The 21,678-nt window shown below is 41.3% G+C and overlaps 1 protein-coding gene across 3 annotated transcripts in view; it reads right to left on the reverse strand.

The window, feature by feature from the left end:
- Nucleotides 1-297: 297 nt before the first annotated feature.
- The window catches only part of LOC109895256 (inositol 1,4,5-trisphosphate receptor type 1), a 164,896-nt gene continuing 143,515 nt past the window's right edge, over nt 298-21,678 (reverse strand). For all 3 annotated transcript variants that reach the window (XM_031822925.1, XM_020488886.2, XM_031822927.1), the window contains 9 exons: nt 20,622-20,797; nt 19,567-19,731; nt 18,509-18,698; nt 17,978-18,073; nt 17,743-17,876; nt 6,088-6,253; nt 4,243-4,403; nt 2,954-3,115; nt 298-2,755 (listed from right to left, as the gene is read on the reverse strand). In XM_031822925.1, coding sequence (XP_031678785.1) covers nt 2,669-2,755; nt 2,954-3,115; nt 4,243-4,403; nt 6,088-6,253; nt 17,743-17,876; nt 17,978-18,073; nt 18,509-18,698; nt 19,567-19,731; nt 20,622-20,797 — 1,337 coding nt within the window. In that variant the 3' untranslated portion in view covers nt 298-2,668. The remainder of the gene's footprint in view (nt 2,756-2,953; nt 3,116-4,242; nt 4,404-6,087; nt 6,254-17,742; nt 17,877-17,977; nt 18,074-18,508; nt 18,699-19,566; nt 19,732-20,621; nt 20,798-21,678) is intronic.

The raw sequence follows: 21,678 nt of genomic DNA on the forward strand, positions 1-21,678 counted from the left end.
ACAAATCTCAGAGTATATAGTATGTTCTCTAAAATGCTTATGTTAGAGGGTTTTTTCCATCCATGTGACCTGACGAAGACAAACTCTGGGACCTAGTTATAGGCTATAGGGCTCAGAGTTTTCCCTGGTCAGGTGAAGTGTTCAGGACAAACTCCTAACCTATAAAGTAAAAAGAGTAATGGACCAACTATTGATCCTTGGGGGACACCAATCATTAGATTCTGATACAGATTCTGTGTAATACATGTCACAATTCTTCTCTCTGTGCTGTTATATTCCATACAGATAGACAGAGGGTGATTTTTTCCACACATCTTTATTAAATAGACTTTTAAAGAATGTAATGTACATTTTAGACAGCTTGTTTTATATAGTAGTATTAAAGGCTTAAATGAGACTTTGGTCAAACAGCACTCAAAATCTTTTATATTAGTACTCTGATTTCTTTACATGAACACTGCAATCAAACCAGGACACCTCTCTTCACGGAAGGCCCTTCACAAACCAAAGTGACAAGTAGACTTAAGAAACTAGCGATAATAACAAAAATCAGCACTGAATTGATAGTAGAAATTGATGAAAATATAAGACTGTCAGAATCTCATTCAGTGCCAACAAGGAGAATAAAACAAATTCTCACTAGGTTGTTTAGTGTGCTCCCAATGTATGACATAAGCAATACCAACACTTTTACATGTGGTGACGTCTTCAGTGTGACTCTTTCTTGGCTTTCCTCATCAACTGCTACATGGGTGTACACCCCCCTCATAGTGCTCAAGTACATACCAGTGCTCACAAGAACCATCTACAGGGGACATACACACAGTACAAACAGGTAAATACACTTCAGGAGCCTGAGGACAAGACATCACAAATACATAACCTCAAACAGACGCCTCATTCTTAAAGCTTCCTAGAATGTTCAGATACCTTCAAGTCCGAATATAAGAACATTTAAACATATATAGTATATATGCACACAAACTCATATAAAAGTGTTTGAAAGCCAACACTCCTGGCTTTAGCAAAATACCCATGCTGTGCAAATGGATTTTGGGTTGAGTTGTCTTTTGACAAACATATATAATTGTCTCATTTGTCATTGGTCATTGGTCTAAAAAAAAATCATAAAGGTGATCACAACTCTATTCCACCATTATTATATATATATAAAAAATTATAATAATTCCATCTCCCTCAGACATTATGTACACATAAAACAAATGTGTGGTTGCATATTGGAAAGTATTCATATTGCACCTCGTACAAAAATAAGATATTAATTATTGTTTGCCCACCAGGTTTCAAACACAAAACAACAGGAAAGCATCCTTCAACACAAGTGTCCCAGTGCTCTCATGAGTCCTATTGTGCAATTGTCTGAGACTTCAAATTCACCAAATACATCAAGGCCATGGGAGAGCAGAACCGTGTCACCCATTCCAAGAGGTGAGGAAGATGGACAAGGCATTAAGGTTACCACGACAACCTAAGGCATATTCACTTTAGTAATTTTTACGACCTAAACTTACATAACTGGTTCCTTCTTCTTAAGTTCAAGGGCACTCTGGCACACCCCATATATTCCCCATCCACCCACTCAAACTCATGTGCACTATGCACAGTACATACTCAGTACATTACATGCATACACCCCATCTCCTAATGTGTACTAACTTCATAACTTAGTGTTGATTAAAGGGGAAATCTGCAGTTGCTACATCCATTTTTGGACTCCTATATTAATGATATAAACCCATTGATTTCTGAAGAATATGACTTATAAATATACCTCATGAGCTTAGTTCAACTGTCGTACCCCATCAGAACCCAAAATATCAGTTTGTTTTACTCCAATGTTTGTAAACAATGTAAATGTAAACAAACACTGTATAGCCACAAAACATGGTTAAAACTATATATTTGATATCATGGATGGTCAGTCCATGAATCCATATTTCTGTCTATGAATTTAAGAGAGGTTACATTTCTCCAGGCCCATAGCTGCAGTAAAGAGGTCAATGGAATGCAGATGGTGGGGGATGCTGGATTGGCGCAAATCCAATCAATCAATCTGATCTAGCAAAGTGGATATTTGTCAAATCCGTCATGATTTATGTATTGTAACAGGCCCACAATGTGCTTACTAAAGTGCCACTTGGATATATTAGTTGACAGCCATACAAGCATTATACTCCGATTTGTACCTAAACATAGTGTGAAATACACATATAAACAATAGCTTAAATGTAGACTAATTATGATTGAGGCAATGAGGGGATTTGGGATCTTTCCTCCACGCGTTTCAGTGGCATTTCTATTGTTTTGGTCAAGCTTGATTGACCTCTTTACCGCATGTATCCCTCAGCTTTTTACCAAAACAGAGTCGGGGTGGCAGCTTTGATATTGTTTAAAATGCAGATTGGCACTTTAAGGCATTCTGCACACATTCACACATAAATCCCTTCATACACATAAAGCCCATAGTAGTGTCAGGGACACTACTACTGTACATATAAACTTTGGCATACTCCTGTACCCTTCGTAGATTGTCAGAAAAAGAAGTTCTTAGACACTAAGGTCGGCCTCTCCTTTGTGTGAGTGGTCCTGGGTTAGGGTTAGGTTCCTGGGAGGTGGTGGGTGGTGGTTGTTTCCACAACGTTCCTCCTCAGGCTGGCTGCTGGGGGTTAACGTTCATGTGAGGGGGGTGGCCCAGGAGCCCAATCCTCTGCTTCTGTTTCCTCTGCTCTGTCATCTGCCAAGGGGGTTGGGGGTAGGAGGTGTGACAAGGGTTATGAACTCTGGGAACCCACCCCACCCATCACAGCCAACCCCAACTCCACAAAACTTTCTCCAATAAGTTTTAATAAGGTTTAATAAGCAATAGTAACCTATCCAGTCATCTCAGATCTACATGAATGCCAAGCCAATTAGCTGTGCAGATGAGACTCACCTGCTCCTTGAGTTCCGTGAGCTGTCCAGACAGGTTACACACCAGCCTCATGGCCGACTCCAGCTTCTCCTGCAGGTTCCTGATCTCGTTCTGCTCGCCCTCCGCATCACTGCTCACCAGCGACATTGCACGCATCCGCGGGAACCAGTCCAGGTTGTGCTCCTGTAAATAAGAATTTGCTCTTAGTTGCACAACTGAATGCATTCAAATGACATGGGTCTTCCATGTTTAACCCAACGCCTCTGAAGCATAAAAATGCGTTGAAGGCATTGAAACATAAGAGAAAGGCTGAGGGTTAGCAACAGAATCCTCCGTGGAACTGTATTTGTGTTCTACACTTTGATTTGAATAGGACACCAAACTGAACCGTACGGTATGACGACCAAAAATAATGTACACCGAACAGTAAAACCTGTGACTCTCTAAGAGCGGACTACTGGCATCTCAGGTCTATCATAAAGGAATACAATAATTTACCCCATTCCCTTTCAAGTGTTTTCATTGTCACAGCTTAATCTGTTTTGGGGTTTGACAACAGTTCATGTTAAGTCTTGTCCCTCTGCATTTCTGTTTGTCTCATCCTGTGAGATCACAATGTGTGTGAGAGGGTGGCAGGTAGCCTAGCGGTTAAGAGTGTTGGGCTAGTAACCGAAAGGTCGCTGGTTTGAATCCCTGAGCCGACTAGGTGAAAAATCTGCCAATGTGCCAGTGAGCAAGGCACTTAACCCTAAATAGCTCCTGTAAGTCGCTCTGGATAAGAGCGTCTGCTAAGTGACTAAAATGTAAATGTGTGTCTATCATCTAGTGTGTTTGTGTCATTCAGTCACTCAGTGTCATTCAGTGTGTACGTGCCATCTCTGTCAGTTGAGGGCGGAAGGGCAAATAGCTACGTTGAGGCGTGTGTGTATGTGTCACGTTCTTCTCTCGGACTCAGTACACACTACATACACAACTACGTACACACAAGGTCAACAGAGGAGGCATTTAGGTGCTGAAAGGAGAGTCAAGAGAATAAATATGCAGGCGGCCAAGGTCAGCAGCTAGTCAAGGGATTTACCTGAACAAACAACAACTCTATATAACAACTCTATATATCACAACTATAATACAGTATACCCTAACCATGCAAACTTCAGTCTACCCCCAGGACAGGATGCATGTTGTAGTGTACCCTATGCACTCATGTAAGTGGGGCAGCCTGGTTATATGCTGTATCAAATGACCTGTTAGACATTGTGGTTTGAGTCCAGAGCCAGCAAAGGCCTGGTGTGTGTTTGTGTGTCTGTCACCTTGATCATCTCTGCGACGTAGCTCTCGGGGCCGGTGTACTCTGTGGAGTCCTTCACCTTGACCAGCACTATGAAGAACAGGTAGTGCCACATGTTGTGCTCCTCCTTGATGTGCTCCTCAAATGTCACCGTCTTGTTGTCAAACTTGTCTCTCTCCAGACCTGTGAGGAAACAAAACATGCACGCACATACACACACACTTAGGAATGCTGTCAATTAGGTCAATATGACAGAGGACCTGGTGAATGCTAGGGGTATTATTAATAAGGGTTCTAGGATAAACTAGGGGTTTGTTGTAACGTTAATGGGTTACAGAGTTAATGTTTACAGTAAATTCATTGAGCTGTATCTACAGATATTTTCTTTAGTTATTTACATATGTAATTGTATTAGAATTCGTGTGTTGGCGATTGAGAGAACTATATACATATTTTGTTGTATTGGTTAGTATTGGATTACGCTTTGACTGCAAGCTCCAGAATGCCTTGTGACAGGAAGTAGAAAGAGAAAGCGCCAGTTATGTACAAGTGATTATCCTGACTTTCGCTAGCAACTTTCTTTTGTTTTGTAGAATCTAAAAGTTGTTAACGTTAACATTTAACAAGTAGTATTACTAAAAGAAGCTTTCATTTCAAACCCGACGTCCCGAGTTATTACTTTGAAGATAGTTATTCTATAGGGTTCGGGTTACGATAAAGATCGTAAATCAATTCATCGAGGGTAAGCCATTGTCGTCTTTCCAAGAAAAGGAAAATGTGACTTCCTGAAAGCAGAGGAGCACTTTCAATCCTGTGATATAGTGTTGTGTTTAACAAGCATCTGGCAGAAGCATTTTGACCTTTCCTGTGAACAAAGAACCCTCTCTCAGTCTGATGACTAAACAACATTAGTCTTCCTGGACAGACTGGCCATATTCCCAGAATCTCCAAAATATGAAAATGATCATGTGAATTTAGGGAATCCGTGGGAAAGTGTTGTCATTTTAGATTTGATCTAACTAGGCCAAAATCCTCTGACACCTGTTTAGGTCCTGCTACTACAGTAGGTGTATTGTCATTGAAATCATGAATAGGGATTCTATTCATGGACATACTGTATACTGGAAGAGGATTAAAGGGCAAGTCTGACTGTTACTTCAGCGGCTGAGAGGAGGACCAGGTCAATGGCTTGAGCAACCACCTCGCGCACTGTGATGGGATACCATCTTTCTAATCTCTCTCCAGTCTGTTCTTTGTCTCCGTTCCCCCCAGGAAACCATGGCGATGGTGAACCCCTCTGGTCAGGCCTCATCTAACGCGTGTGAGTCATAGACCAGCTCCACATACATACAGCTCAGAAACAGACGAAAACTGATCCAAGGTTACTGTGTGAGAACTGTCCCTGGACTAATTATATCTGCTGCCCACTGGACCCCACTACTTGACTGCCTAAGAGAGAATAAATGTGTGATGGGCAGGCAGGAATCCTCCATGACTCAGTCTTCTAGAGAAAGAGGGAGGAAAGAGGTGATGCAAGCAGTAAACTAACATTCATACAGGAAGGTCAAGCTAAGGACGTGTCTGCAGAACTTGTGCTTACTCATGAGGGTGTGTGTGTATATGTGTGTCTGTACTACCTACATACTCCGGTCATGCTCAACCACCGTGACACCATGTAGTTTATTTAGAAATAGAAAAAAAGTAACCATTTAAGATTATCTTGTAAAGTATAACTAAATTCTGCACGAATCTGCCAATTTTCTACTATCAAACTGAGAACAAAACTATTCAGACTAAATGTCTACCCCAGGCAAATGACTAGTTCTGTTCTTCTCAGTCTAGAGACAGTGCAGCTATGTCTCCTCACCACAGATGAAGCAGGTGGTCTTCAAGACCTCTTCTTTCTTCTGTTTCTCACTCCTCAGGTCTGCAAAGGTATCGATGATGACTCCGAAGATGAGGTTGAGGACAATGATGATGACCATGAAGAAGAAGAGCAGGTCGTAAATCACCCTGGCTGCAAAGAGAGGCTCCTAGAAAGAGAGGGGGGGGATTGGAGGGAGAGGAGAGGTTATAACTTATAATACATGTTAGGAAGCATTATAAACTCCAGGTCACGACTTGTACTGTACAAGGGCTGTGGAGGTAACAAAATTTCATCAGCCGGTGATTGTCAAGCAAATAACTGGTCGGTCTCACGGTAATTGACCGTTAATTAACAAACACATTTAGCATCTCCTGACTTCCACACCTAACCTACAAAGCCACTGATGCAGACCCTTGGAACATCTACATTTATTAAAGTCTAATAAATCCATGTAATATAGCCCACACCTGCACAATAAATCTATTATTTATTTTAGACAGGTCTAAAGAAACATGATATGAAGAAAAAGTAGTCTATTTCAGAAGAACAGAATAGCATACTCTGAGTTTTCCTTATGTTAGGTCCTGATCTGGCTTTGCCAAATGACTGTGGGCTACACTAGTTCATTTATCAGACAAGATTTTGTTAGAATTCCATGGCATCATTTTATAGTATGAAGAACACAATTGAACAAACCTGAATAAAATAGAAAGGATATTTTCTCCAAACGATTTGAGGGAGTGGGCAGATATGGCTATTCTGTGTTGAGCATTAACAAATAAATATGTATTCCTATATGCCTAATTTAGAGTTATTAATGTAACTTTAGTTGTTCTACATACGTTGGGCTATATGTTTAGATTTTTTAATACATTGTAAGGCTGCATGATGCGACTAATGATGATTTGAAAAAAGTTGCTTGAAAGTCATGAGCGCTGCTTTGTTTTTAAGCGCAGGCTGTAGACACTTCAGTCTCTCATTTACAATTTGAGAAGTACTTGATAATGCCTCAAAAACCAGCAGCATCCCCTTTGTGTGGCCGTAATGCACCTTAAAAAATCCATGCCGTTTGCGGACTGTGGTCGATGTGCCCATCTCGCTGAGTGCTGTGCGCTCCGAATCACCTCTCACTCACATGGCTCTCCATCACGTAATCGGGTCTTTCTCAAAGGCTACAAGTGAAGACAGACATCGGGGACGCAAATTCCGAGGTGCATATTGACGATATTGGAAGAACTGTCCACATTTACTTTGATGAGTAGGCCTAACGAACAGCAAAAGCACTAGCCTATGTCAATCTACTATCCCCATAGTACAAAAGTCAACCTATTCTATTCTGTGAGAGAAATAAATATTCCAAACATAGTCTGGGACAGTTCTGGGAGATAGATCCCCAAATAATACAACCACTAACATCAAAAAAACGTTTTTACGCAATGTGGCTGACGCAACAGATCAGAACATTTAGCTTAAAATGTTCATAAACTATTAGTCTATTTCTTCACATTATAAGCGTAATAATGTGCACATGGTAGTAGGCTATAAGCGCGAATGTTCCATTGGCAGAAAATACCATGATCAAAAGGGACCGCAAATGCAATTATGCATGTAATGCTTTAATTATACAAGGTGCATTTTTATGGTGAAAATTATCTTCCCCAAACTTGAAACTCACGTGCTACTTATGTATGCTAGTTAGGCTCTACACCCCTTGTAAAGCGGATTAATGTGCTCAATTTTAAGTTATTTGGCCAAACCTTATCAAAACATATAGGTGTTTGGGCTAGGTTACATGATTTGTGCGACTATGATTAGAAAAAGTCACACAAAAAAGGAATAGTTTCTTATGCTGGCAAGTGATAATATATCATTCACAATTAATAGGCTAATATTGTCACCTATCAGACTATTATTGATGTAATCTTGTCTTTACATATACTAAATTTGTTTTGATTTAGAATAGCAAATGGAGGACGCTTTTCATGTGGTTCATTTTCATCCCAACCAGGTAGGCTACACACCTGTTGTAAATAAAAGCAATGTGCTTAATATTAAGACAGCTGAGAAATAAATATAATAGGCCTAGCCTATAGAAAGCTGATGGAATCCTCTTTTTAGTAGAGGCCATCACTCTGTTTTCTCGTGCAATTGCATAGCCTATAGAAATGCTGCGCAACATGAGGTTGAGGACAATGATGATGACCATGAAGAAGAAGAGCAGGTCGTAAATCACCCTGGCTGCAAAGAGAGGCTCCTAGAAAGAGAGGGGGGGATTGGAGGGAGAGGAGAGGTTATAACTTATAATACATGTTAGGAAGCATTATAAACTCCAGGTCACGACTTGTACTGTACAAGGGCTGTGGAGGTAACAAAATTTCATCAGCCGGTGATTGTCAAGCAAATAACTGGTCGGTCTCACGGTAATTGACCGTTAATTAACAAACACATTTAGCATCTCCTGACTTCCACACCTAACCTACAAAGCCACTGATGCAGACCCTTGGAACATCTACATTTATTAAAGTCTAATAAATCCATGTAATATAGCCCACACCTGCACAATAAATCTATTATTTATTTTAGACAGGTCTAAAGAAACATGATATGAAGAAAAAGTAGTCTATTTCAGAAGAACAGAATAGCATACTCTGAGTTTTCCTTATGTTAGGTCCTGATCTGGCTTTGCCAAATGACTGTGGGCTACACTAGTTCATTTATCAGACAAGATTTTGTTAGAATTCCATGGCATCATTTTATAGTATGAAGAACACAATTGAACAAACCTGAATAAAATAGAAAGGATATTTTCTCCAAACGATTTGAGGGAGTGGGCAGATATGGCTATTCTGTGTTGAGCATTAACAAATAAATATGTATTCCTATATGCCTAATTTAGAGTTATTAATGTAACTTTAGTTGTTCTACATACGTTGGGCTATATGTTTAGATTTTTTAATACATTGTAAGGCTGCATGATGCGACTAATGATGATTTGAAAAAAGTTGCTTGAAAGTCATGAGCGCTGCTTTGTTTTTAAGCGCAGGCTGTAGACACTTCAGTCTCTCATTTACAATTTGAGAAGTACTTGATAATGCCTCAAAAACCAGCAGCATCCCCTTTGTGTGGCCGTAATGCACCTTAAAAAATCCATGCCGTTTGCGGACTGTGGTCGATGTGCCCATCTCGCTGAGTGCTGTGCGCTCCGAATCACCTCTCACTCACATGGCTCTCCATCACGTAATCGGGTCTTTCTCAAAGGCTACAAGTGAAGACAGACATCGGGGACGCAAATTCCGAGGTGCATATTGACGATATTGGAAGAACTGTCCACATTTACTTTGATGAGTAGGCCTAACGAACAGCAAAAGCACTAGCCTATGTCAATCTACTATCCCCATAGTACAAAAGTCAACCTATTCTATTCTGTGAGAGAAATAAATATTCCAAACATAGTCTGGGACAGTTCTGGGAGATAGATCCCCAAATAATACAACCACTAACATCAAAAAAACGTTTTTACGCAATGTGGCTGACGCAACAGATCAGAACATTTAGCTTAAAATGTTCATAAACTATTAGTCTATTTCTTCACATTATAAGCGTAATAATGTGCACATGGTAGTAGGCTATAAGCGCGAATGTTCCATTGGCAGAAAATACCATGATCAAAAGGGACCGCAAATGCAATTATGCATGTAATGCTTTAATTATACAAGGTGCATTTTTATGGTGAAAATTATCTTCCCCAAACTTGAAACTCACGTGCTACTTATGTATGCTAGTTAGGCTCTACACCCCTTGTAAAGCGGATTAATGTGCTCAATTTTAAGTTATTTGGCCAAACCTTATCAAAACATATAGGTGTTTGGGCTAGGTTACATGATTTGTGCGACTATGATTAGAAAAAGTCACACAAAAAAGGAATAGTTTCTTATGCTGGCAAGTGATAATATATCATTCACAATTAATAGGCTAATATTGTCACCTATCAGACTATTATTGATGTAATCTTGTCTTTACATATACTAAATTTGTTTTGATTTAGAATAGCAAATGGAGGACGCTTTTCATGTGGTTCATTTTCATCCCAACCAGGTAGGCTACACACCTGTTGTAAATAAAAGCAATGTGCTTAATATTAAGACAGCTGAGAAATAAATATAATAGGCCTAGCCTATAGAAAGCTGATGGAATCCTCTTTTTAGTAGAGGCCATCACTCTGTTTTCTCGTGCAATTGCATAGCCTATAGAAATGCTGCGCAACATGAGGTTGAGGACAATGATGATGACCATGAAGAAGAAGAGCAGGTCGTAAATCACCCTGGCTGCAAAGAGAGGCTCCTAGAAAGAGAGGGGGGGGATTGGAGGGAGAGGAGAGGTTATAACTTATAATACATGTTAGGAAGCATTATAAACTCCAGGTCACGACTTGTACTGTACAAGGGCTGTGGAGGTAACAAAATTTCATCAGCCGGTGATTGTCAAGCAAATAACTGGTCGGTCTCACGGTAATTGACCGTTAATTAACAAACACATTTAGCATCTCCTGACTTCCACACCTAACCTACAAAGCCACTGATGCAGACCCTTGGAACATCTACATTTATTAAAGTCTAATAAATCCATGTAATATAGCCCACACCTGCACAATAAATCTATTATTTATTTTAGACAGGTCTAAAGAAACATGATATGAAGAAAAAGTAGTCTATTTCAGAAGAACAGAATAGCATACTCTGAGTTTTCCTTATGTTAGGTCCTGATCTGGCTTTGCCAAATGACTGTGGGCTACACTAGTTCATTTATCAGACAAGATTTTGTTAGAATTCCATGGCATCATTTTATAGTATGAAGAACACAATTGAACAAACCTGAATAAAATAGAAAGGATATTTTCTCCAAACGATTTGAGGGAGTGGGCAGATATGGCTATTCTGTGTTGAGCATTAACAAATAAATATGTATTCCTATATGCCTAATTTAGAGTTATTAATGTAACTTTAGTTGTTCTACATACGTTGGGCTATATGTTTAGATTTTTTAATACATTGTAAGGCTGCATGATGCGACTAATGATGATTTGAAAAAAGTTGCTTGAAAGTCATGAGCGCTGCTTTGTTTTTAAGCGCAGGCTGTAGACACTTCAGTCTCTCATTTACAATTTGAGAAGTACTTGATAATGCCTCAAAAACCAGCAGCATCCCCTTTGTGTGGCCGTAATGCACCTTAAAAAATCCATGCCGTTTGCGGACTGTGGTCGATGTGCCCATCTCGCTGAGTGCTGTGCGCTCCGAATCACCTCTCACTCACATGGCTCTCCATCACGTAATCGGGTCTTTCTCAAAGGCTACAAGTGAAGACAGACATCGGGGACGCAAATTCCGAGGTGCATATTGACGATATTGGAAGAACTGTCCACATTTACTTTGATGAGTAGGCCTAACGAACAGCAAAAGCACTAGCCTATGTCAATCTACTATCCCCATAGTACAAAAGTCAACCTATTCTATTCTGTGAGAGAAATAAATATTCCAAACATAGTCTGGGACAGTTCTGGGAGATAGATCCCCAAATAATACAACCACTAACATCAAAAAAACGTTTTTACGCAATGTGGCTGACGCAACAGATCAGAACATTTAGCTTAAAATGTTCATAAACTATTAGTCTATTTCTTCACATTATAAGCGTAATAATGTGCACATGGTAGTAGGCTATAAGCGCGAATGTTCCATTGGCAGAAAATACCATGATCAAAAGGGACCGCAAATGCAATTATGCATGTAATGCTTTAATTATACAAGGTGCATTTTTATGGTGAAAATTATCTTCCCCAAACTTGAAACTCACGTGCTACTTATGTATGCTAGTTAGGCTCTACACCCCTTGTAAAGCGGATTAATGTGCTCAATTTTAAGTTATTTGGCCAAACCTTATCAAAACATATAGGTGTTTGGGCTAGGTTACATGATTTGTGCGACTATGATTAGAAAAAGTCACACAAAAAAGGAATAGTTTCTTATGCTGGCAAGTGATAATATATCATTCACAATTAATAGGCTAATATTGTCACCTATCAGACTATTATTGATGTAATCTTGTCTTTACATATACTAAATTTGTTTTGATTTAGAATAGCAAATGGAGGACGCTTTTCATGTGGTTCATTTTCATCCCAACCAGGTAGGCTACACACCTGTTGTAAATAAAAGCAATGTGCTTAATATTAAGACAGCTGAGAAATAAATATAATAGGCCTAGCCTATAGAAAGCTGATGGAATCCTCTTTTTAGTAGAGGCCATCACTCTGTTTTCTCGTGCAATTGCATAGCCTATAGAAATGCTGCGCAACATGAGCTCATGGGCACTCATGAAGTGTTTGATTAGAGGGACAATAGAGTACCAGGCAGTTAACAAGTTTGGTAGGCTACTAATGACCATCAGCAACATCAGAGCTTGGAGAAGACTAATTACCGTGACTAAACGGTCACGTGGAATTTGACTGCCTTCATGACTGGTCACCGCAACAGCCCTAACTGTAGAACGTGACACAGTGCGGGTGTACAGACTAAACCAGGGATGAGCAACAGGTTTTTGGTCCAGCCCACTAACTGCTCAACCTATAAAAAACGATTTAACTGCTCGAATACAATAAAATAATAAAGGTCCATTTAAATCAATGTAAACCAGTATTAGAAGATTTAAGTGTGGACTGGACATACTGTGACCCTTCAGGATGGCATTGCCCACCTGTGGATTAACCACATATAAGACTTAACACAATATAACACAAAGAAATGACACATATAACACATAGCACAATAAGGTCAGAGTAAAGCCAAAATCTTAGACAGTGAAAGTGGGGCCTGACCCTGGCATGTATCATACTGGGCTGACATATGATGAAGTGACCTAGTTCAGAAAGAGTGACCCATAAGCCTTGTTCACAGTGCAGGACTTAATGGTCAAATCAGTTTTGTTTTTCAAATCCATTTTGGAATACTGACTTTCCAAACAGCAAGAGACAAGTGACCAAACCGGATGTGTGCGTGTTCAGACAGCATTCATTTGCTGACGTGGCTACACCAGTTGTCATAGTAACGACAGGTGTGTGCACAGTGGTGTAGGCTGATAGGGAGCCTGAGCACCAACACCAATCACCTCAGAAATTATCTAGCTGTAACGGCGTTCTTCGTTTGTTGAAAGAGAGTCGGAACGAAATGCAGCGTGGTGGTTACTCATGTCTTTAATGAATGAAAAGTGACGATACATGAAATAACTATACAAAATACGAAAACAACAAACGGAACGTGAAACTTATTACAGCCTATCTGGTGAACACTACACAGAGACAGGAACAATCACCCACGAAAGACAAAGCGAAACTCAGGCTACCTAAATACGGTTCCCAATCAGAGGCAACGAGAATCACCTGACTGCTGATTAAGAACCGCCTCAGGCAGCCAAGCCTATACAACACCCCTAATCAGCCGCGATCCCAAATACTACAAACCCCAATACGAAATACAATAACATAAACCCCTGTCACACCCTGGCCTGACCAAATATATAACGAAAACACAAAATACAATGACCAAGGCGTGACACTAGCAAGCTAAGGTGACAACAATGCCTGCCATGGATGTTACCCAGTTGCTTTGAATGTTCAAAATCCTAGTGTAAGCCTCAAAGGATAAGGTGATCCAACTTTCAAATCAAATCCTTTTTGGCTAGCCAAGGCAGTCAACTAAGTTAACTAACTAGGTAGCTGTTCAGCTTTCTAGCACATTCACTAATTTGTTTGTAAACAATTAACAAGTTAATTAGCTACCACATGTTCTTGTCAAACTGGCAACATAGTAACTAGCTAGCAACAACATAATGCCAAACAACAGTCTAAAATCCACTTGAGGGTAAATAAATCAGATGTGACTGTTCAGACAAGTCACATCGCCAGGAATCAGATTTGTATCTAACGTCAAACCACCTACGAAGGTGGTTTGATATGTGGCTTGAAATATTCGATTCCATGTGCTTTTTGGCTGCTCAGACTTCAAAACAAAGTAAACATTTAGTTGGATATGAAAGTAAATCGGATTTTAGTCACTTCAAACTGCCAATGACAACACGGCTATAGTGATGGCCCGGGTTGTGTTCATTTGCGTAAACAACTGAAAACGTTTAAAGACATTTTGCAATGGAAAGTGGAAATCTGTTATTAGACAGGTCCAGGTAGTCCCTCTTTGTTTCAGTCTGTTTCTTCCATTTGGTGCCTATAATGAACATGGCCCAGGCTTTTACATAAAGGCAGAACGGGAGCATTGGTTATGAACAGGGGTATAGCCTAATCTGCCATGTGTGTTGATGTGAAACATAAGAACACAAGTGCAAGCGGCCAGATGCCACACTGTTACGACAATAAGAAACAGTTACGCAAACAGGCTATAATGTCGGTAACCTAACACAGGCTCTTCTCTCTTCCAGCACCTCTTTTGGACCGTAACGAGCATTTTATAGCTCCAGAGGCAAAGATTAAAATGTTCTGCACCATAAAACCTCTGGAAAACTTTAGAAAAGCTTTAGATTTCAGAGTTTCTGGGTGAAGCTTTTTTTTTTAAGAAACAAAAACAAACTGACATTCATTTCAAATGTAGGCTACGGGTCAAATGACCTTCTTGGGAGGCACCCAGTGATTGTGTACCGGTTTATGACAGGAGCAGACATTTCTCCACGATGCTCTATGTCATCAGCCCTGGTCTGACAGAGTTCAGAGAAAAGCTATTTCCAGACCCTACTGATTCCCACACAGGGAAGAAGGCCAAGCAGATGGAGGGGGTTCTGAGGAAATTATTGCAAAACCTCAATGTGGGGTGAGGTTAGGCCCATGACCACCGCAAATGACTGCTGATGGCACTCCCCCAGAGCCTACCTCCATCCCACCGTATCGAACTTCCCCGTTTCACCCCTCAGAACGCCTCTCCCCCAGAGCCTACCTCCATCCCACCGTATCGAACTGCCCCGTTTCACCCCTCAGAACGCCTCTCCCCCAGAGCCTACCTCCATCCCACCGTATCGAACTGCCCCGTTTCACCTCTCAGAACGCCTCTCCCCCAGAGCCTACCTCCATTCCACCGTATCGAACTGCCCCGTTTCACCCCTCAGAACGCCTCTCCCCCAGAGCCTACCTCCATCCCACCGTATCGAACTGCCCCGTTTCACCCCTCAGAACGCCTCTCCCCCAGAGCCTACCTCCATCCCACCGTATCGAACTGCCCCGTTTCACCTCTCAGAACGCCTCTTCCCCAGAGCTAAACAACCGTATCAAATTCTGCACGTGTTACATAATGCATAAATCAGTCTACCGGTAGCCTATGTTGAATGTATTTTAAGACATGATCTTGGTTTTATATGGTCTGTAACTTCCCATGAATTGATGTAACCTATGTTGTAGTTAGATACTGACAAAGACGTTAGTACAACATGTCGATCATGTCGTTTATAGTTGCAGCACACAAGACGTTAGTACAACATGTCGATCATGTCGTTTATAGTTGCAGCACACAAGACGTTAGTACAACATGTCGATCATGTCGTTTATAGTTGCAGCACACAAGACGTTAGTACAACATGTCGATCATGTCGTTTATAGTTGCAGCACACAAGAAGTTAGTACAACATGTCGATCATGTCGTTTATAGTTGCAGCACACAAGAAGTTAGTACAACATGTCGATCATGTCGTTTATAGTTGCAGCACACAAGACGTTAGTACAACATGTCGATCATGTCGTTTATAGTTGCAGCACACAAGACGTTAGTACAACATGTCGATCATGTCGTTTATAGTTGCAGCACACAAGAAGTTAGTACAACATGTCGATCATGTCGTTTATAGTTGCAGCACACAAGACGTTAGTACAACATGTCGATCATGTTGTTTATTGTTGCAGCACACAAGACGTTAGTACAACATGTCGATCATGTCGGTTATAGTTGCAGCACACAAGAAGTTTGTACAACATGCGTTTACTGTAGTAACACATGCGCAGAAGGTACAGTTGTTTAGCTACAGGAAGAGGCATCCAGAGAATCTGGTTACGCAGCCACTCCAGTCTATATACCAGCAGCACTTTAATGGTTCTTATCTAACTTGCTTCAGAAAACACATTGTGTTGGTAATGACGATAATGACATGACTCACCAGCTTCAATACAGAACATACAGAATTTTGCTATAGACATAGGTTTAACCCTACAGAAGATACTGAGCTCTATAGTCTAACTGACTGGGTCTGGACATTCACAAAGCATCTCAAAGTAGGAGTGCTGGTCTATGATCAGGTCCTCTCTCTTATTTAGCTATCCTACTCTTCAATCCCAGAAAACACACCCACTGGGTGGCCTACCAATTTCATCAGGTGTACTGTGTACCTTTCATTTGATTGGCGCAATATTAGAATGTAGCCTATGGAGAATGCGTTCAGAATGGAGATCAGTGAGAGCCATCAAAACATAAGCATATTCCTCTCTGTTTCAGAAGCCATGCTTAGATTAAATAGCATTCTGATATTTCACAATATGTATGTTTAGGGAAGTTTTCAAGAACCCGAAGCTACTTTATGAAAAAAATCCGGTTGAGAGCCTTTACGCACGAAAATTATAACAGAGTTCTTCAACCTATTGTAATGTTGAAAGACTGGTGTACATAGAATTATAATAGGGAGGACCGTACAACAGCATAGCCCTATTGCTTGCACTGACTATGGAACTGTGTGATGACAATGGCCAAGTATTGCACCATGTGTCATGTTCAAACTGTTTACGGCGGAAATATGTGTCATGTTGCTATGTTTTTCAGTTTGCTGCCATGTGACTGGTTTCACGTTCATCTCGAGTGTACATAAGGAAAAATCATCTGAAACCATTTCTATGTTTATTTACAATCCCCTTCTGCAAACAAATGATCCATTTACCTAGCTCTTATCAATCAATAACTTCATTTATAAATTACAGTGCATGAAGAATAGTGTTATTTGTATCGGGAAAAATTAAGTAGATGTTTTTCCACTTGGAACCGACAGGTTTGCTAGACCTTATTCATGGTTTCCTCGTGCAAAAACATGATGTATTTATGAAGAAATTAAATCAAGGTCAGAATACGCATATCTGTAGACACACCTACATTTCTGTGATCTCCACCCCAAACGCATAGGTTGCTGGCATATGCATTTCCCCATACTTAAATTCAAGGTCTGAATGCGCACAGAGGAAAGTGTGTGAAAAGGTCATTAAGTTCCATTTACGTGCACGTACAGCACCAGTCAAAAGTTTGGACACACCTTCTCATTCAAGGGTTTTTCTTTATTTGGACTATTTTATACATTGTAGAATAATAGTGAAGACATCAACGCATATGGAATCATGTAGTAACCAAAACAAGTGTGAAACAAATCAAAATATATTTTAGATTTTACATTCTTCAAAGTAGCCAGCCTTTGCCTTGATGACAGCTTTGCACACTCTTGGTATTCTCTCAACTTCATGCATTAACAGGTGTTCCTTCTGAAAATATTTTATTTCCTTCTTAATAAAAATCAAGAAAAACCTTTGAATGACACCCACCCCCGACTGGGTGGGTGTCTGGTCTGTCTGTTTACCTCTTTGGAGGGCTTTCTCAGGACGTCTCCAACCCCCCCTCCACTCCTCAGGCCATGGCTCAGCACAGTGACGATACACATGAGCAGAGAGTCACACGTACGCTCCTTGCCATCCTCCCTGTCCTCCACAAAGTCTGAGGGAGAGTGACAGGGAAGAGGGTTAATACACACACAACATCTAATTGCCCTTTCACTTTAGGTTATTATTATTGTATATAGTTTTACTGTATTGTACCTTCCACTTGGAGCTCTGTGGTGCAGTTGTTCTCTCCAGTCTCAGACCGACACATCCCAGCAGACACCATCTCATTGGCCAAACTGGCTCCGTTCTCTATAAAAGATATCAGGTTAGGTAGCAACGTGTATTAATGGCAACTAGATGAACAACACCTCCAGATAACACTATTGTATTGTTTTCCTTGTCCCTGTACTGTTATGGCTTTCCAGGGTGTGAGGGAAATTGGGTTGTTGTGTAACTATGTGCAACTCCTATCAACAGACCATAAACGTCTAGCCTGGTCCCAGATCTGTTATCGCTGTTTTGCCAACTCCTTTGGAGTTGAGGAGTTGGCAAGACGGCCCAAACAGATCTAGGACCAGGCTAATAAACATTCCTGGTCTGCTCTATAGAATTGGAAGGAATGGAACGGGCATCCCCATTCAGATTAATTATGCCACAATGGGTGGACTGGCTGCCATATTGTGTGTCCCCATAGCAGTAAAACAAATAGTAATTATATTTCTATGGTCTCCTCCTTGTCCTCACCCAGGGTGGTGTTGGGGATGCGATCCACCTCCAGGATGAAGTCATCCTTGAAGAAGATGTACCCTACGATGGAGAACAGGTAGACCAGGATGAGGGCCAGCACTGCTGTCAGCACGATGGAGCGACCGTTACGGGTCACACTCTTTATCACGTTCAGTAGAGTCTCCTCCCTGTACACCAGGTCAAAGAGCTGCACGAGAGACACAATACAGAGTTAACACAGAGTTATAGTTAGACCTAATATAGAAACAGCATGGAAGCATTTAGGAATTATTATTTGTTCAATATCTGTTTGGAATTATATTTTTTTGTGACCTCGATAAATGTATTGAGATAAATATATTCTGGTTAAGAAAGATAAAGTGTAAGAGGGATTGATACATTTGTCCAAAAACAGAATCATTTTTACGCATTTTTACTCTTTTTACGCGTCTTCTTTCATAGCCGTTCTTTTTTCCTGAGCAGATTCCCAGCCATTTTCTCTATGACAGGACGTACATAACTTTTCAGCAGTATATCCTATCATTCACATGGACATTTTCTGCATCCTGAGTGGCGCAGCGTTCGGAGGCACTGCAGTGCTAGAGGCATCACTACAGACCCGAGTTCGTTCCCGGACTTTATCACAACCGACCGTTCCCGGGCGCACAATTGGCCTAGCGTCGTCCGGGTTAGGGGAGGGTTTGGCCGGGGTAGAACGTCAAATTTGTTCTTAACTGTCTTGCCTAGTTAAATAAAATAATAAAAAGCCCCTGGGCCTCAGAGTTAGTTACTGAATGGAAAACATCCAGACTGGCACATGCAGTACACCTGACACATAAAACACCAGCAAGCACCACTCAACTCCCCAACAACATATCCTAAGCCAGTTCCTGTTCATTAAAAGTCACTGTCCTTAAATACCCTGTGTGTGTGTGTGTGTGTTTGCGCCTGCACGCACACACCAGAACATACACTAATGTCCCTGGACAGCTTCCTATTAAGTGTAACTGTGCGCTCACCATCAGCCATATATATTAATATACAGATGATATATGTAAATGTATAGACATTCTCACCAGTAGGCTGTAGAAGAAGACATGGACAAAGACCCCCAGGCTACAGATGATGAGGTACATGAGGTGGTAGAGGAACTCAACGTCCAGGATCATGGCCTTGTAGCCCCGTGTGAACGTCCCTCTGTTCCCCACAAAACTCATCAGGAAGATGGTCTTATTACACACCTGCAGGGACACGATAGGTTTATATTTATTATCATTATTTTATCTAACTTTTATTTAAATTAAGGAAATACCACATTGAGGTCAGAAGACCTCCTTCACAAGTGAGACCTCACCATTAATGGAATGGGAAGTAACACTTTAAGTAAAGTATCCAGCCATAATGCTTTATAACTTGTTGTAAGCATGTATAAGCCTTCATTATGTCTTATAAAACAAGGCGTAGAATATTTTAGGTCTCTCTCTACTTAAATTGTCAATATTCTCCTTGGACATGCACTACATGATGATCCATGATGACCATAAGACACAACATGATAATATAGGACAGGCATTTCATGGATTAGCATTGGATTGTTCTTAGTATAGTAGGTTTTTAGTAATACTGGGGTTCAGTAGATGAGTGTGGGGTAGCTGTCTCCCAGCTACAGGCAGCGAAGGGAGACGAGGAAGATAGAAGAGCCCATTTGAGGACGCACAGGGAGCAGGCCGTGTGAAAGGGGCATTTCCAAGGAATTTTTGGTGGCTGCAGGTGGGGTGTCAGCCTCCTCCAGTGTCTAGTGGCGCATTTCCCAGCTGACCAACCAAACACTCAAGCCATGCCAGTGAGCGAGCCACGCCAGGGAGTGACACCACAGGCAGACTGAGCACTGGAGAGAGGTCTGCATGGAGGGGGCATGTGGACAAGGTATGTGGGTAGTGGGCAAAAGGGTGGGTATGGGCTGTTGAGTGAGGTGTGAAGGGAGTACCTGGGGCTGGGGGTATGGAGGAGTGGGGGGAGCCTACTGAAGACTAGCAAGACCATTCACATTGGAGCACACGGAAAAAAAGATGAAGTGTGTGACTTATGATACAATAAAGTCATTCACACACGTTTCCCCATGCAGACATACGTTGAATGCTCCCAGCAGAAACAGGGTGGGCTGCAGGCCCACGGAGAAGATCAGGCGGATGATGGTGGCGATGATGAGGGTTCGGACCCCCAGGGGCTGGGGCATGGCCACCACGATGGCCAACAATGCCAACATGCCCACCCAGAGCAGGGCAGACAGGTGGGGCTCCAGGGTACCTGCCAAGGACACAATCACACATAAGCATACACACACGCCAGTGGAGTGTATTAATGGATGCGAAGGCCGGGCATCCCAAAAAATGGATGCGAAGGCCGGGCATCCCCAAAAACTTCTTTACAAAAGTATCTTTTGTCTCTGTGTTTTCATAATTTTCCTTCAATTCACAAGAGGCTGAATGTATCTTACTGGAGAAAGCACACAACATCGCCCCTCTGTATGTGTAGGCCATCTGTCTGATGCTGTCTGGTCAAAAAGAGTATGACAATGTTGCTGCCTGCAGCATTGAATGAAAGGGAAGCTAGCAAGTATTTGGCCTCCCGTGATTAAAAAAAGTATAAAATATAACGCCAATCAACACTGAGCTAAGCTGAGTGAGCGCAACCGAATGGTCCTGAAAAGAGAAACATTTGGCTTCACTCCTATCACATCGCGTCGAGAGAGAACTACGTCATTGACAGAAACAACTTGAATTGTTGCATCTCATTTTGTTGTTGTCCTCCGGTAGCTCGCTAGCTAAAATTGGCCCTTTTCTAAATTAACCATGGATGAAGATAGGGATTTGGACTTTTACTTCATTCTCGATACTGGCCATTGATTATAACGGCAATTCTGATCCAACCATAAATTCATACATTGTGCCCCTGGACTGAGAGGATGGAAGTTCAATATGTATCTAGATGTAGAAGGCTAATGTTAACTAGCTAATGTTTCCCATGAAAGGAAGTTAGCCTAGCGAGCAAGCATAGCCAGCATAAAATAAAAAGTGCATACTGTATGACAGAGTCATAGACCGTTTTGTCAACATTAAAGAGATCAGGATGGCATCGTAGTTTCTCTACAAGTTGGGTGAGTCAACATGCTTTTTCTACTTGCACGC

This window comes from Oncorhynchus kisutch, linkage group LG1 (genome assembly GCF_002021735.2).
Source record: "Oncorhynchus kisutch isolate 150728-3 linkage group LG1, Okis_V2, whole genome shotgun sequence".
Lineage (NCBI taxonomy): Eukaryota > Metazoa > Chordata > Actinopteri > Salmoniformes > Salmonidae > Oncorhynchus > Oncorhynchus kisutch.